Consider the following 16,949-nt stretch of genomic DNA (forward strand, 5'->3'; position numbering starts at 1 on the left):
CATTAAACTATACCAAACCAATTTTTTAAAGTAATGAAATTTCCATTCCTTCCTTTGTACAGCATAAATCATTTTTAGTAATTCAGAGGGAAAGGGATTTCATTGTAAAACTTTTAGACCTGGAGAAAAATTTTATCCCAACTAAGTAAGAATTTACTTCTCTAAAATAAGTACTTCTTGACAGGAAGTACAAGTTTCCCTTAATTTACAAAGGGCTACGTAATAGCTTTGAACCAGGTCTATGGATTATATAGGTAATTCAATTCCTTTCACTACCCAAGGTGACACCCAAGGTCAGGTATCCCACTTTCTACCCAGAGGTTCTATGAAATCACCACTAACATCTTCATAATTTTAGAGAGCTCACTAAGATTTAAGATGCTGGAATTAAAAATTATTCCCCTTCTAAATCTCAGGAATCATTCACATCTGACATTTCTATATCATGGTTTGTAGCACAACAAAACTAGAATCATCCCACAGCTTTCCCTTCTTCTCTTAGGGTGTGCCGCTGTGGTAGCTCTTCTTTTTGGGACAATAAGTAAGGATACTTTGGTCTGGGTAGTAAAGGCATAAGAATTGTATTTTTTGCTCTCTGTTCTATCTAATGCTGTTACATATTTAATCTAAAACTTCCCTCCAAAAGTCATGGATTCATGGTAGCATTATCTACTCACCAGGAATTAGCCATCAGAATAGGACTATATTATCCCTAGATATGATCCTAAAGGATCTTTATTAGATGTATTGGAACTTGGGAACAACTCTGTATTAATGATCTCCTAAACCACAAATTAAAAATTAAATACCTTTCTGTATTCCTGGAGAACGGCTTTTATCTTTTTTAATTCTGGATGATCAGGTAAAAAATATATTTCATGAAGAAAATCTTGCACAGCATCCCTAATAGTTAGTTGGAATAAAAAGAATTATTTGCCAAGAATATGAATACTAAAAAAATGTAAAGTAAAAGTTGAAACTAAGGCCAATTTAATTCATAATTAAAAGTGCTAGTTGATTACTGAGCTGCAAAGTATTTTCTAACTATGTCTAAGATGCTCAGCTAAATTATTAGTGGAAAATGACCAAAGCTATGAAAATCACTCTATAATAGTGCTACAATAAACCATGCTTCTCAGCATACAAACCCATATACACAGTCCCTTCCTCTTCAGGCTGGGCTGTGTGTGACTTGCTTTAGCAAATAGACTGTGGCAGAAGATAATGCTGTGCCAATGTGGGACCTGTTAAAAATGCCTGCAAGTTTCTATTTGTGTGTTCTGGAGAGCCCTGAGTCACTATGTAAGAAGTGTGGCCACCAACATGGACAGACCGTGGTAGAGAGAGAGAGACTGTGAGACTACACAGAATGAGGGAGAGGCCCAGTCCAGTCTACCTGCCAGCTGAATGTGGCCACATCAGTGACCACTTGTAAGACCAGTAGAACTGACCAGATGAGCACAGTCCAGACTGCAAAATTATGAGCAAATAAAAATGCTCATAGTTTTAAGATACTAGGTTTTGGAGTGATTTGGAATGTAGCAATAGATAGCCAAAGACTACCTCAATACACAAATGATCATGAAGAATTATAGAAAAAAAATATAAATAATCCTTATCAGGGCTATAATTTTTAATTTCCTTCTAATATAATAAATGCTCTAATCTTTCTGGGTCCAAATATAAGCATTTCTAAATCCTAGTCTTCATTAACTCATGCAATAAATATATATTAAATAACTACTATGTGCTACTACATGCTAAGCACTCTGCTAGTCACTGGGGATGGAACAATAAACAAAGCCAAAGTAGTGCCTTCATTCAGCAAGCTTAAGGTCGTCTATCCTGCAGCATGATCATAACTCACTGCAGCCTCAAACTCCTGGGTTCAAGCAATCTTCCTGCCTCAGCAGGCAGGATTTTTTGTAGAGATGTATTTTTTGTAGAGATGGGGTTCTCACTATGTTGCCCAGGCTACTGGCCTCAAGCAATCCTCCTGCCTTGTCCTCCCAAAGTATTGGTATTGGTATTGGTATTGGATTTTTGTACAGATGTATTTTTTGTAGAGATGGGGTTCTCACTATGTTGCCCAGGCTACTGGCCTCAAGCAATCCTCCTGCCTTGTCCTCCCAAAGTATTGGTATTGTTGGCATGAGCCACCATGCCTGGTCAGGATTTTTCTTATGATTATGAGAAAGGTAGACAAATGACACTTCTGTAATAAACAGCAAAGATATGACTATGTACAAAAAAATTTAAAAGGTACTTGAAAAGTAGTCCCAAAATCTAAATTAGTGATTTTGTTGTTCTGTCATGCATAAAATATCAAAATATCAAAAATAAAAGTATTTTAACTAAATAAAAACACATTAACTTTTCCTTCTTTTATGATTTCTCCCTCATTAGACAGTTACTGCAAATGACTAAAGGGACCAGCAATAGCATATGGGTGAGTAGGTAAATAAGTAGTACTTCAATCCCAACATTTCACAAGCAAAGGAATGATTATATACAACATTAAGTAAAATCACAGAAAAAAATGTAAATATATAGAAAGACATCCCAGTTTAAAAAGCAGCCTGAATCAAAAATACAAATGGAAAGAATAATGTATGTTCTATCAATAGTAGTCCACATTGGCTATAGCCTAATGCCTGTTTTGAAAAATTATGGGGGAAGATAGTAAGAAATAGTCTGTGGCCACATTTTTAGAAAGCCTTCAATATCAAGCTAAGCAATTTGGAATTTATCAATTAGGAAATGGAGAATCTCAGAATGCCTTTGTACGCTGGAATGACACCAATAAAGAGATATTTTTAAAACACAGTTCTAGTAACAATATCAAGAAAAGTGATAAAAGCTTAAAGGAAGAGAGGCTGGTTCAAAGCTTAACGCAATGGAGTAATACGGGTTTCAACTAAGGTAACCTGCAGAAAGTAGGTATCTCTCCTAACCTTTCTCATGCTATTCAACTATCTGCCTTTTGACTGTGAAAAGAAAGGTAAATTAGGTTTCACACTTACAGAATTAATGAAAAATAATTTTTAACTGGTGACCTATTAATTAGTGAGCTTTGGAAATAATTATAATAGAAGCAATGCCACAACTGAAATAGCATCATTTCAATATGTAATTACATGTCAATTACTTTTGTTTATTGATGAACCCTGAAATTAAAAAAAGTGACAGTTCCACATTACCATCAGTAATTTTGAGACATAAAAATACAGTTTAAAAAGTTATTTTACTGTTAATTTCAGTTACAATACCTGTTTTCAATTATGAGGTAGTGAAAGATAGCTGCAGTTTCTTTAGGCTGGATGTGTATAAGAGGTAACAAAGCTACTATTACATGACTGAGAAGGGAGCCCAGACAAGCATGATCCAGGCAGCGAACAAAGCAGTCCCAAGCTCTGTGTGAAAAAACAAATAGAAATGAAGTCCAATTAGTTTTATTATTTGTAAAACTCTATCAATCAGTAATTAGTTGAAGACACACGATATATACAAACAATAGATTAAAAGGCAGCTTTAAACATGGAATAAAGATCAGTGCTATATATTCAAATAAAGTGATGTCCAAATTATATGAAGTCAAAAAAGCAAGGTGAAAAACAGTGTTTGGGGCAGAATTAATACAAAAAAAAATGTGTGTGTGTGTGCATTTGCTTATTCTTTTACACAGGGTGGATATACAAAAATTAATAAAAATAGATATCTGTAGAGGTCAAAATTGGAATCTAGATTTCTGACTATAATTTGTTACACAGATTTGAATTTGGGACTATGCAAATGTTTTATATAACTTTTAAATTAAATAAAATAGAGGGAAAAAGCAACCCTTAAAAATTTTAAAGAAACTGAAACAAGTAAACCTAACTAAATGTTAAGTTGGTAGCACGTGCACACAGAAAATAAGTACTTCACGTGATTTTAAAACCTATTCTTTATAAAAATTTTCTAGTAGCTACATTCACTTAAGACTTAGAAGCAATGACAGTAGGCCCAAAGAGTGCCTATGCTTAGAATTAATCTGGGCTCAAAGGAACCAGAGCCAGGGTTCCTTGAAGAAATCGCTAATTTTGAGTCAGAGGCAGGAAATGTTCAAGATAAGCCCAGGTCATCTTGTCATGCCAGAAAGCAGAGAATCTATAAGAGATAAATGGAGGTCATATCAAAACTCATAGATGCCAACTTGAAGGGATTTCTACTTGCTTAAGATGGGATAATTTCAGCAATAAAAAAGGATAGTGATTGTAATGGATAAAAATTAATCAAACTTATAAAAATCTGTTATCAAAACGATATTATAAAAGAAGAAAAACTTCACTGGAGGTTGCTACAGCACAAACCTATATTCCTAAATTGATTAACTAAAGGGAAATATTCAAGTATTTATGAACCGCTTTATATGAACTATGGTTGTTTTGCTTTTAAAGACAAGGTCCTGCTATGTTGCTCAGGCTAGACTCAAATTCCTGGCCTCAAATGATCCTTCCACCTCAGCTTCCTAAGCAGCTGGGACTACAGATATGCACAATCATGCCCAGCTAGCCAAATTTTATGAGGAATTTTGTTTTAAGAAGAATCCCACCTAGTAAATACAGAAGGAATAATAAAATTAGAAAATCACTATTTTATCAACTGCAATGAAATAATGGACTTAGGCAATGATCATTAATTAATGCTAAAATCATCAGATGAAAGATTAATGGGGAATTTTAGAATAAAGGGATTCAGGTTGGTAAAACCTACTGTCTAATCTTACCATTACTAAAAGTGGACAACCAGATATTATTATGTGGCTCATATTGTGCCACAAGAGAAGCACAAAGCCTCACCTATGAGGTATGTTATCATAATAAATTGAACCTAAATCTAATCAAGCATCTATATCTAGGTACCCATTTATAGAAAAAACAGGGAGGAAAGAAAAGATAGAGGGAAAAGTTAAATTAGCTATTCGTCAAATCCCACATCCTAAAATCTTAACAGCCTAAAATAAGTAAAATGTGTGGGTAAAGAATTTAAGGGATGAGGCTGTTTACAAGAGACACTTAAGGAGCCAGTCAACCAAATATACATATGTAAACTTCATTTATAGTCTAATTCAAGAAACTATGATACATACAAACATCTCTGGAAAATGACATATACAACATAATATATACAATGTCTTTGGGAAAAATACCTTTGAGACAACTGGAGGAAATGTGAATAAGGACTGAGTTTTAGATTAGATATTTCTATTAATCCTGCTAAGTATAATAATTCATGAAGGTTTTTTTTTAATGCCCTCATCCATTAGATACATCTAAAGTATTTACAAGTACAATGATAAGATTCTGAGATCTTCTCTAAAATAACCCAACCAACAATCAAACAGGTAGAAGTGGATTAAAAAAACCTAGCAAGTTGATACTGCTAAGGTTGGGAAATAGGTATGTAGGTTCATTAATAACTCTTCTATTTCCCAGTATGTTAAAAGACTTCCATAGTAAAATGTTTTAAAAGAAGTAAATACGTTCTGTTTTAAATACAAATAAATAGTCTTTCTACCTTATTTATTATTTGAACCCAATTTCCCTCAAAGAGATAATTCAAGTTAGTGCTACTGGAAAATGCAAAAAAAAAAATTAATAAACTCAGGCAGTCGTTTACCTGCAACACAATTCAGGAAAATCATCCTTGAATCGAAGGCCAGTTCTCAGTGTGGTCATCATCTTCACCCTCACAGAACTGACATGTTTGGGTCCCATTAACTTCATCAAAGACATCAAACTGTTCAAGGCCTATAGAGTTAAGTAGTGCTTCAGAGTAAAGCTTATAAACATGCTGCCAGAAGCAGATGAGCCCTAAGGACAAGTGCTTCCCACCCAATATCAGGGTGTCATCTATTCTCAGATAACACAAAAGATCGAATAAATGTTGGCTAGTTTGTTTTGTCCAATTGCTTATGTCTTATGTGGTAATTATAAATTTGAAAAACACAAGTTGAATTCTTTTTTGTTTTTTCCCTTGAAGGTGATTTGTTATTTTAGCCCAGTATTCATCTAGAACAGTACAATTTCTAATTTATTAAAGGTATAATGCATATTGTTTAATTTCTTTCATATCTATCCCAAACTGCCATACACATATATAAAACAAACTGAATTAAAATCATTTAAATTTGAGACCATATAAAAATTTTTGAAGGAAATGGAATACTTCATAGTAATCAATAGTTAAGGAAATTTTTGTCCTAATGATATTAAATTCAAGATATCCTGAATTTAGTAAAACAAATAATTAATGATATACTCAGAACATGAAACACATGAAAAACACAGAACCAGACCTGTTATCAGCAGCTCCAGTTTATAATGAAGGGGTAAAGAAACCCTCTGGTCGACTTTACATGCCAAAACATGTTAGCTCTTTATGGTTTACAAGACAAACTGTAGTTTTCTTAGATTCAAGGTGATTCTCTCACTTAAGACAGCAATTGGGGAAACAATAAGAAAGAAGCCATGTAGATGGAATAGTAGTTGGTTGGGGGATTAAATTTACTAGTTGACACCAAAAGAACAGGCATTGGTTGCTGAAATTTGCAAAGTTTAATATGGTAACATATGTCTTTCTTGGCTCCTTAAGATTATTAAAAAAAAAAAGGAGGGGGGAGTATACACTGAAATAAAAGCTTCCATTTGTAGGTGTTTTTTGTTTGTTTGTTTTTATTGTAATCTTACTGACTGCAGAGGTGGAAAGCAACAGAAAGGGAAATTTTATCAATATCTAAAATTTTACTCCAATTTATAGGACGAAAATTTCCAATGGTGGCCAACTGTTGCAGCAGTCATAATGAAACTTCACTGTGGCACAAGCATTTAAACATAAAGTTGCTTTACATTATAATAACCTAAGATTTCTGGTGTTCAAAAACACCATGGGCCATGACCCACACCAGACCAATCTAAACCAAGGAGACTCGATGATGCAACTTTTGTTTGAGCTTTCAGTGATTGCTAGTCTCTCTCTTCAAATGCTGGACTAGATGTTGTGATGACGTGAGCTTGAAGCCACTGAGGTCATTAACTGGCTCTTAAGTACAGAGCCAACCCAGATAAATCTGAGCCAGAAGACTGACTCTGAGAACTGTTTTGAGTCCAAAATCAAGTTATGCCCAAAGCTACATTATCCTTATGCTTTTAGTAACACAGCCACAAGTTCCTTTTAGTCACTTTGGGTTGGGTATTCTATCCCTCCTAAACTAAATAAATGAAACGAATGTAATTCTAATTTTTAGACTCCCAAAAAGCGTATATGAGTTCTTCAGCAATAAAGAATGCCATATTTGGTTATTTCTCATCTTTGAATGTTTGTAGCTAGATGCAGAATTTATCTATATTCTGTATGAATTCTATCTTAGCACTCTGGAACTCAACTATCACCACTTACCATTTTCTTATCTTCAATGCCAACACTAGAGCTCAGTAACTGCATGTTAAAAAAAGCCAAAATGCCCAACAATTTGGGCTGTAAATAGTCAGCCTAAGAAATAAAAACAGATAATATGTAAGCTTTATACAGATTGAATTTCTTAAGTTGACATTTTAATTATTTAATTAATGTCATTTATATTTTACCTAATAGATTAGCATATTGGAAACAAATACTTGGTGAATTAAGTTTCTCCAAAAGCATGTATCTTCACATGTAGTATTTAAAGAAACTAATGAAATGATTTATAGTCACCACGAAAAAATATGATTAAACAGCACAGTACAATGAGAAAATGATGAGGTTTTTAATCATGGAGTGAGCTGGGGTGGGATCCTCAGGATCTAATTCATGTCGGGATGTGGAGTGGAGAGGAAAAGAAGAAAAGAATAGAGAAAGACAAGGGACTGCCCTTATTCTATGACATTTAGAGCTAAGGTAGAAAAGTACGATTAAGGAAAAGGTATTCTACCAGAATAATGATCTGACATAGGGGATAATATCCCCGGAAGTAACAGGGGAAAAGAGGCACAAGACCGTGGGCATCAAAAGTTGCAGACTAGATATCATCATCCATGACACTTTCGGTTTCCTGAAGTAAACAGAGTTCCTTCCTTAGTTCCTTCCTTCCTTCCTTTCTCCCTCCATCCCTCTTTTCCTACCTCCCTCCATCCGTCCCTTCCTTCCTCCCTCCTTCCCTCCCTCCCTCCTTCCCTTCCATTCCTCCCTCCTTTGCTTCCTTCCTCCCTCTTCCTCTTTCTTTCTTCCTCTTTTACTTAAACAGGGTTCCTTCCTTCCTTCCTCCCTCCCTCCCTTTCTTTCTTTTTCTTTCTTTCCTCCTTTCTCTTTTTTCTTAGAGTTCCTTCCTTCCTATTTCTTTCTTTCCTCCTTTCTCTCTTTTTTTCTTTTCTCTCCTCTTCTTTTCTTCCTCTCTCTTGACAGGGTTTCTGTCACCTAGGCTGAAGTGCAGTGGCACAGTCACGACTCACTGCAGCCTCAACCTCCTAGACTCAAGCAATCCTCCCAGCTCAGCCTCCTGAGTACCTGTGACTACAGGCACACACCACCTCGCCCAGCTAATTTTTTGCATTTTTTGTAGAGATGAGGTTTCGCCATGTTGCCCAGGCTGGTCTCAAACTCCTGGGCTCAAGCAATCCTCCTGCTTTGGCCTCTCAGAGTGCTGGGATTACAGGTGTAAGCCACTGTGCTCGGCCAAGTTAATACTTTCTTAAGAGAAGGTCCTGGAGGAGAGGGCATGGGCTTTAAGTCAGCCAAATCTAGGTTTGAATCTTAATTTTGACACTTTCTAATGTGTAATCATCTATAAGTTACTTAATTCTTCCAAGTCCGTAAAATGTGAACAATAAAACCACCTACTCCATAGAGTTGTTGTAAAGGCTAAATAAGATACCATTTATTGGCCAGGTGCGGTGGCTCACACCTATAATCCCAGCAATTTGGGAGGCTGAGGCAGGTGGATTACATGAGCTCAGAAGTTTGAGACCAGCCTGGGTAACATGGCAAAACCCCATCTCTACAAAAAAATTAGCCAAGCATGGTGGCATGCACCTGTGGTCCCAGCTACTCAGGAGGCTGAGGTGGGAAGATTGCTTAAGCGCTGGAGGCAGAGGTTGCAGTGAGCTGAGATTGTGCCACTGCAGTCCAGCCTGGGTGACAGAGCAAAACCCCACTTCCAAAAAAAAAAAAAAGATATCATTCACTAAGGACTTAGTATATAGCTAAGTATTAAATCAATTTGTTCATATTATTACAAACTGAGAATGTGACCACTCTGTAAAGAAGAATATTCTTTTGTTTCATGTCTTTACGTACAGGCAAAAGAAAGGAGCAAAAAAAAAAAAAAGAGCTGGGAATGAGTAGCAACTCAAGCATTTTGAACTCTATAAGAAAGTTGCACTGCTTGATGTTGAGGCATCTGATTTAGGTATCTTCAGGTTCCATGCATTACCAAGAAAAGGGTAGGAGGGTGTGTGCTACCATATAACAGAGAGGAGTGAGGTATCCTACAAGTCTCTCCAGATTAGATGTCAGGATAAATCTTTATCTTGGCTAGCACAGGAAATCATCTGGCTTTTAAAACCTAAAATTGCATTTTGTTCTGCAAACTTCTGATTTAGGTTGAGACTCAACTTTGGCATGGTAAGCCACAATTCACTAATTGTATGGTTCCAGCCTATGTTGCTTAAATAAAAAGCAGATAAGGATCACACAATCTATGTCAACATTCCAATATTAAATTTCTTGCACTCAGACAAACAATTATTTGACTTTATCTACCCACCAATATATTATCTATCACCAAATACTTATTACATATGCCTAGAATCCTGTACTGGGTACAGGTGTACAGGATAAGCAGAGTCATTCTCTCATTAGCTTACAAGGTAGACTAGTATGAATGGAAGACACTAAATAAGTATGTAAACAAAGTTGTGATAATGCTATAAGAAAATAAACACAATCCTGTGATAGACAAGAAATGTGGTAAGGGAGTCAAGACAGGGTGCTCAGGAAACTCTTGAAATGTAAAGAATGAGAAAGATCCAGGAGATTATTCCAAGCAGAGAGACCATCCAGGGCCTAGGTCTTGAAGCAGGAAAAAGTTTGGCATGTTTAAGAAACACAAAAGAAACCATGTTGAAATATAGGGAGAAAGGAAGAAAAGAGTTGTACCATGTGAGAGCAGAAAGGTAGGCAGATCATGTACGCCTTACAGATTTTATTTTATGTTAAGGGCAATGAAAACCATTGAAGGAATTTAATCAGGGGAATGATATGAGTTTGTAAAAAGAGCACTCCAAAGGCTGTGTAAATAATTAATTGCAGAGAGGGAAGAATGAAAGGACAGAACCATTAGGAGACGTTCACAGCTGTCCCGAGAAAGATGATCATTATTTGTGTAAGGGTGGTGGTGGCAGAAATCAAAAGATATATTTTGGAGAGACTTGATAGGATTTGCTCATTGTTTGATTATAAAAGGATAAAGGAAATGCAGGGCTCACGAATGCTTCTCAGGTTTTGTCTCATGCAACTGGTAGATAGCAGTACCATTACTGAGATGGGAAATACTGGGAGAAAAACAGGTTAGAAAGGGAAAGATTTCTAATGAACATATTATATTTGGAATTGTTTGAGATGCTTATAAGACATGAGAGTAGAGATGATGAAAAGGTGAATATCTGTTTGCCATCCTCTGTCATCCTCAGTTCCATTCTCCGCCGCCTTCTGCCCTGCTCCGTACCTGGGACACTGACCGGACTGCATTACTTAGCATCCCTTGCCCTCTGGCTTTCCACTGAACTCAGTCAGCAGGAAACACCACTAGAACAGAGGGTAGGAGGAGAGAGTATGGTATTCATATTTCCTGCTCTGTCTGTGTTTTGAAGTAGTTCTGGCAGTGGCTACATTCCTCTACAATGAGAGGACCCCCCTCATGGTTCTGGCTCTCAATCAGGTTCTAGTAACACTATTTCTTCCCCTTTCCCAGAACTAAGGGGGGCATTAAGTTTTCTGCTGTTTGTAGTACCTGGGTTCCTTAACATTCCTTGCTGGTTCCCTTAACTTTGCCATGTCACTAAAAGTAGCCCCTCTGTTAAACTATTTCTGTGTAAACGTTTGTGTGTATGCCATCTGTTTCCTGCCAGGACCTAACCTATATAAACCAAGCTCAGGGGCAGTCTGGACTGAAATTTCAACTAAAAATTATCAAAATGTAACTCATATTAAAGAAAAAGATCAAAGAAGATCATTAAAGGAGAGAATGATGACTGAGAAAAAAGAGCCAGTTACACAGTCCTGAGTTATTCTAACATTTAGAGGATAAAGTAGATAATTTACAGGAAAAAAGCCAGTAAAGAAGCCTAAATATGAGTGAACAGTGAAGCAAAAAAGAAAATCAAGACAATGTGGTATCACAGATGCCACGTAGGAAAGGATGGCCAATTGTATTGAATGATACTGAAAGGTTGAATAAGATAGGACAGAGAAGTGACTATGAGATTTAATAGCCCAGAAAACTGTTGGTGATCCTGACAAAAGGAATTTCATAGAATAGAGAGAAAAGAGCCAGACTAGAATGGGAAATGAGAAACCAGAGATAAAAATCTCTCTTAATGAACTTTTGTCTAGTATTCCATTATTGGAATGGTAAGCTTGTGGAAGTTATTTATATCCTACTGCTCAAGGTCATCACCAAAGTCTGATTTTTCACAAAAAAAATTTGCATCCTCTGGCATAAATGGGTTAAAATATTTTGCCAACAGTCCTTTAAGTCTCTTAGAGAAATAAGGGCAGTTGAAAGAAAAAATAATAATTTAATTATGAAGATTTATATATTTTTTTAAGATAGATAAACAGTAAAGTGATTTCAAATACAAATTTATGGTAGGGAAAGATTTAAAATAGAGAATGTATTTCCTAACTTCCCTTCTATACAACAATGGATTAAACTACTGTTAGAATTGAAAAGTTTCATTTGTTGAACTAAGGAAAGAGTAGCAGAGTGAGAGGAGAGCTACAAACATATTCTAATATACATGTAATTTAAAAGTAGTAAAGAAAAATAAACTTCAACATTTTTATTCAGTGAAAAAATAAAATCTACTAAAAGCACTTAAAAGTCCACATTTTTCAACACTAATATATGTTGTTAATGCCCTAAACATGTAAATATGTAAACAAAGTTGTGATAATGCTATAAGAAAATAAACGTGATCTCGTGTTCATGATCTTGTGCATGTGACCACGCAATTTAAATCAACCTTTTCAAAATAAAAATACCAACTTAAAATTTAAACAAATGGCTAGCAGCCAGAAAATGACCAAAAATATGATTTCTTCAATTTCATAATTAAGCTGCAAAAGGAAGAAAAACAAACAAAAAAACCTCATAGAACATATTCCTTACCATCAGTTCAGGTGATATGATATCTCTTGGGCCCTGATATGGATCATCACTGGATGCAAATGAGGCAAGTATTGACAAACCATTGAAAACCTGTTGATAGTGTTCTCCAATACGCAGCAATAATTCATTATGCAATCCTTGGAAATCTTGTCTCAACAGGCTCCCCAGTTCAATTTCTGTTTCATTCTAACCCAAAGACATGTTAAAAAAATTTTTTTTCTTCACACTAACATCCTGGAAATAAGTATACTGATTTTAACATGCTATTAGTACATCAGGAGCTCTAGACCAGATGACAGGATTTACTAATGGTATTAAGAAAAGGCATTGGAAAAGATTCTAATCTTATTCTATCCTGGTAGGTCTCCCATGGATTACATGTAATGAAGAGAAGTGATCCAACTTTATTTAGAAATAAAATATTAAAAAGCAAGTCCCAGTTTTCTCTAAGGTCTTATAATATCATCAACTCATTATTGGGGACACATAACCCTGGGAGGAAATGTAGTATAGTGGCTTATAGCAGTCTTTCTGTTCAGATTGCTTTAGTTTAAATTCTAGCTGTCATTTATCAGATATGCTGACTTGGACAAGTTACCTAATCTAACCTCTCTCTGCCTTAGTTCTTTATCTATGAAACAAAACAAAAAAATAGTACCTTTGGCTGGGCGTGTTGGTTCACACCTGTAATTCCAGCATTTTGGGGGGCCAAGGCAGGTGGATCACTTGCAGCCAGGAGTTGGACATCAGCCTGGTCAACATGGTGAAATCCCACCTCTACTAAAAATACCAAAATTAGCCAGGCCTGGTGGTAGACACCTGTAATCCCAGCTACTCAGGAGGCTGAGGCAGGAGAATCGCTTGAACCCAGGAGGTGGAGGTTGCAGTGAGCCGAGATCACGCCACTTCACTCCAGCCTGGGCTACAGAGCAAAACTCCCATCACACACACACAAAAAAAACTAGGAGTACCTTTATCTCATTGGGTAACTGTGAGGATTACATGAAATGATCCATATCAGTTGTTTAGCTCAATTTCTGACATGTATTAAATACTCCATAAATACTTATTACCATCATTCTATCTCCACAATATACAGTTGTATAATACTTTCTCAAGATGAATAAATATATTTGATATTCACTAACTCTCATGTGGAAAGAGATGTGCTGCTGGCATATATTATGAAACAAATTAAGTAAATTAACATCAGAGAAAACAGTAAAGTTATATGCATATTTCTCATAGTTTTCCTGTTCCCATATAGTTTCATATTCCTCAGAGATATTTTGTTAATATGACACCAAAAAAAGAAGCACAGGTTATAATTTTAAATGTAAAAACTACCAAAAACCTGGACCAAACTGTAATCAGAACACCAAGTAACTAAACTAAATATAGACATTATACTACATTTGAAGGTGATTGCCTCTTCCTATGGATATAATTAAGTGTGTATCATCAGTCAACTTATAACTCCAATCAACTGAAAAGTACTATAATGAAATAGGCTGAGAACCTCTCCCATGAAAGGATGCCTATCATATCCCATTATGGTGAAATGATCAAAGAAAACAAAAGGAGAATTCTATTTAATATGCTCTCAGGAGAAAGATTATTTAACATAACAATATTTAAACTTACATTCTTCTAGGATAGGCTATAATTCACTTACCCTCCTTCCTAGAAGAATGTTACATCTTTCCTATAATGCTAATTTGTATAAAAAAGTAAAATATATAGAAATATTCAATTACCTTCAGATAATGAAGGGCACGTTCTAATTCATCTTTGGAACAAGAACAGACCAAATGAGAAAAAATATATTTGAAGTTGTTTATTAAAATCTCTCTACGATTGACATTTAATTGTTTTCCTAAAGTTCGAATGAGAGCAGAAGCTGCAGGGCTTGCTTTGGCAGCAAGATCAGGTAGTAGAACTTGTAATGTCCTCTGAAAAAGAATGCAACAATTACCAAAAAGTACATTTGTCTGGGTGAAAAAAATATTCACATAAGCTATGTGCAAAAATATTTTTAAATGCCACACATATTTGGAGTCCACTCCATACTATAAAATATGTCACAGTAGATCATTTATACCACTATAATTTTATACTTTATTATTCCAACGCCTTAGAAGTAGAAATGATCATATTAGACTTCGAATTACCAATGGAACAAATCATAGCACCAAAGACATAAGGGCTCAAATAGCTAACTGAATTGATTAGCATTATTCAATTAGTATTAACTTTTCAGGACAGCTAACCATAAAGAACAATGACTCAAATCCACTTAAACTTAAGTTTTACAGTGTAAGCAATAATCTCATATCAAAATCAAAATCTAGAATGGAATGAACAAAATACTGAATTGCAAACCTCAAGTGAACTATATGTTGCAACTTACAGTAAGAAAACGATTAAGATCAGGAAAGTCGAAAACGTTGGCAATTTCAGACAAGGTATTTAAAGCCATTTCTCTCTGGTGAGCCACATCTTGTTTTCGCATGTCAGCATTCCGGCATGGAGTACTCGGAAGTGCCGTCATCTGACTAGAGTGAAGGGATTCTACCAAAAACTAGAGCAAAAACCATTTTATTGTTAGTTTTCACACAAAGAAGAAATTTTAACTAATACTTTTTAAGCTACCATAGAAGGCAGTATCAAACAGTATTCTACATTATCTGAATTGGTCCATTCAATTTTTACAACCTTAATGAGGTAGACTATGTCATAATCTGCCTTTCACAGAGGACATAATCAGACTTAGTTAAAAAACTTGAATATCATGCTAAGGATTATACCACAAATAAATTCAATATTTTAGCATAACCTAACTTTTCAGCCATTAATTGAATATATTTAAAACAAAGTGTCATATAACATAATATCAAGGCGTAAGAGTTTACTATCACTAAAAAGTCTATACATCATTATAAGATGATTTTCTTCCTCCCCCATTTATAATCTGTATCTTCAGACCAATATCCTAAAATATAAAAATGGCAAGATTTCAGTTATATTAAATAAACTATAAACTAAATACATCATTTTTGACAATAATTTTTTTTTTAAAGACAGAGTCTTGCTCTGTCACTCAGGCTGGAGTGCAGTGGTGCAATCTCGGCTCACTGCAACTGCCACCTCCTGGGTTCAGGCGATTCTTCTGCCTCAGCCTCTCGAGTAGCTGGGATTACAGGTGCCCGCCCCATGCCCGGTTAATTTTTGTATTTTTAGTAGACATGGGGTTTCACCATGCTAGCCAGGCTGGTCTCAAACTCCTGACCTCAGGTGATTTGCCTGCCTTGGCCTCCCAAAGTGCTGAGATTACAGGCGTGAGTCACATCACCCAGCCTTAACAGTAATTTTTTAAAGCAAGCACAATGCTTTCTTTCTAAAACCAGGCACAGTGGCTCATGACAGTAATCCCAGCACTTTCAGAGGCAGAGGTGGGAGGATCATTTGAGGCCAGGAGTTAAAGAGCAGCCTGGGCAAAATAGGGCTGCTCTCTCTAAAACCCCATCTCTATAAATAAATAAATAAATAAATAAACAAATAAATAAATAAAAATTAGCTAGGTGTGGTGGTGCACAGCTGTAGTCCCAGCTACTCAGGAGGCTAAAGTGGGAGGATCTCTAAGCCCAGGAGTTAGGGGTTTCAGTGAGTTATGATCACACCACTCCATGTCACTGTATGTCGCCTGGACAACAGAGTGAAACTTGGTCTCTAAGAAATGTTTAAAATAAAAAAGAAAATAAAACTTTTAAAAAGCAAGCAAATGGAACAGATTAGAGAACTCAGAAATAAGACGACACACCTACAACCATCCGATCTTTGACAAACCTGACAAAAATAAGCAATGGGGAAAGGACTCTCTATTTAATAAATGGTGCTGAGAGAACTGACTAGCCATATGCAGAAAATTGAAACTGGACCCCTTCCTCACACAATATACAAAAATTAACTCAAGATGGATTAAAGACTTAAATGTAAAACTCAAAACTATAAAAACTCTAGAAGAAAATCTAGGCAATACCTCAGGATATAGGCACAGGCAAAGACTTCATCACAAAAACGCCAAAAGCAATTTCAACAAAGCAAAAATTGACAAATAGGATCTATTTAAACTCAAGAGCTTCTGCACAGCAAAATAAACTATCATCAGAGCGGACAGACAACCTACAGAATGGGAGAAAATTTTTGCAATCTATTCATCTGACAGAGGTCTAATATCCAGAGTCTACAAAGAACTTAAACAAATTTACAAGAAAAAAACAAAAGTGGGCAAAGGACATAAACAGACTCTTCTCCAAAGAAGACATACATGCAGCCAGCCAACGAACATGAAAAAAAGCTCAACATCACTGATCAAAACCACAATGAGATACCATCTCATGCCAGGCAGAATGGCTATTATTAAAAAGTCATAAAACAGATATTGGCAAGGTTTCCGAGAAAAGGGAATGCTTTTATACTGTTGGTGGGAGTCTAAATTAGTTAAACCATTGTGGAAGACAGTGTGGCAATTCCTCAAAGA

General features: G+C 35.7%; 1 protein-coding gene across 6 annotated transcripts in view; it reads right to left on the reverse strand.

Moving 5' to 3' along the window:
* The window catches only part of ATR (ATR serine/threonine kinase), a 133,752-nt gene that overhangs the window by 89,207 nt on the left and 27,596 nt on the right, over nt 1-16,949 (reverse strand). For all 6 annotated transcript variants that reach the window (XR_008501553.2, XM_054481294.2, XM_063662269.1 and 3 more), the window contains exons 14-20: nt 14,820-14,990; nt 14,167-14,361; nt 12,410-12,595; nt 7,441-7,533; nt 5,662-5,792; nt 3,270-3,413; nt 810-903 (exon numbers count right to left, since the gene is read on the reverse strand). Coding sequence is in view for 5 of the 6 variants with exons in the window: in XM_054481294.2 (XP_054337269.1) it covers nt 810-903; nt 3,270-3,413; nt 5,662-5,792; nt 7,441-7,533; nt 12,410-12,595; nt 14,167-14,361; nt 14,820-14,990 (1,014 nt within the window). In the remaining variant the exon portion in view is untranslated. The remainder of the gene's footprint in view (nt 1-809; nt 904-3,269; nt 3,414-5,661; nt 5,793-7,440; nt 7,534-12,409; nt 12,596-14,166; nt 14,362-14,819; nt 14,991-16,949) is intronic.

This window comes from Pongo pygmaeus, chromosome 2, assembly GCF_028885625.2.
Source record: "Pongo pygmaeus isolate AG05252 chromosome 2, NHGRI_mPonPyg2-v2.0_pri, whole genome shotgun sequence".
NCBI lineage: Eukaryota > Metazoa > Chordata > Mammalia > Primates > Hominidae > Pongo > Pongo pygmaeus.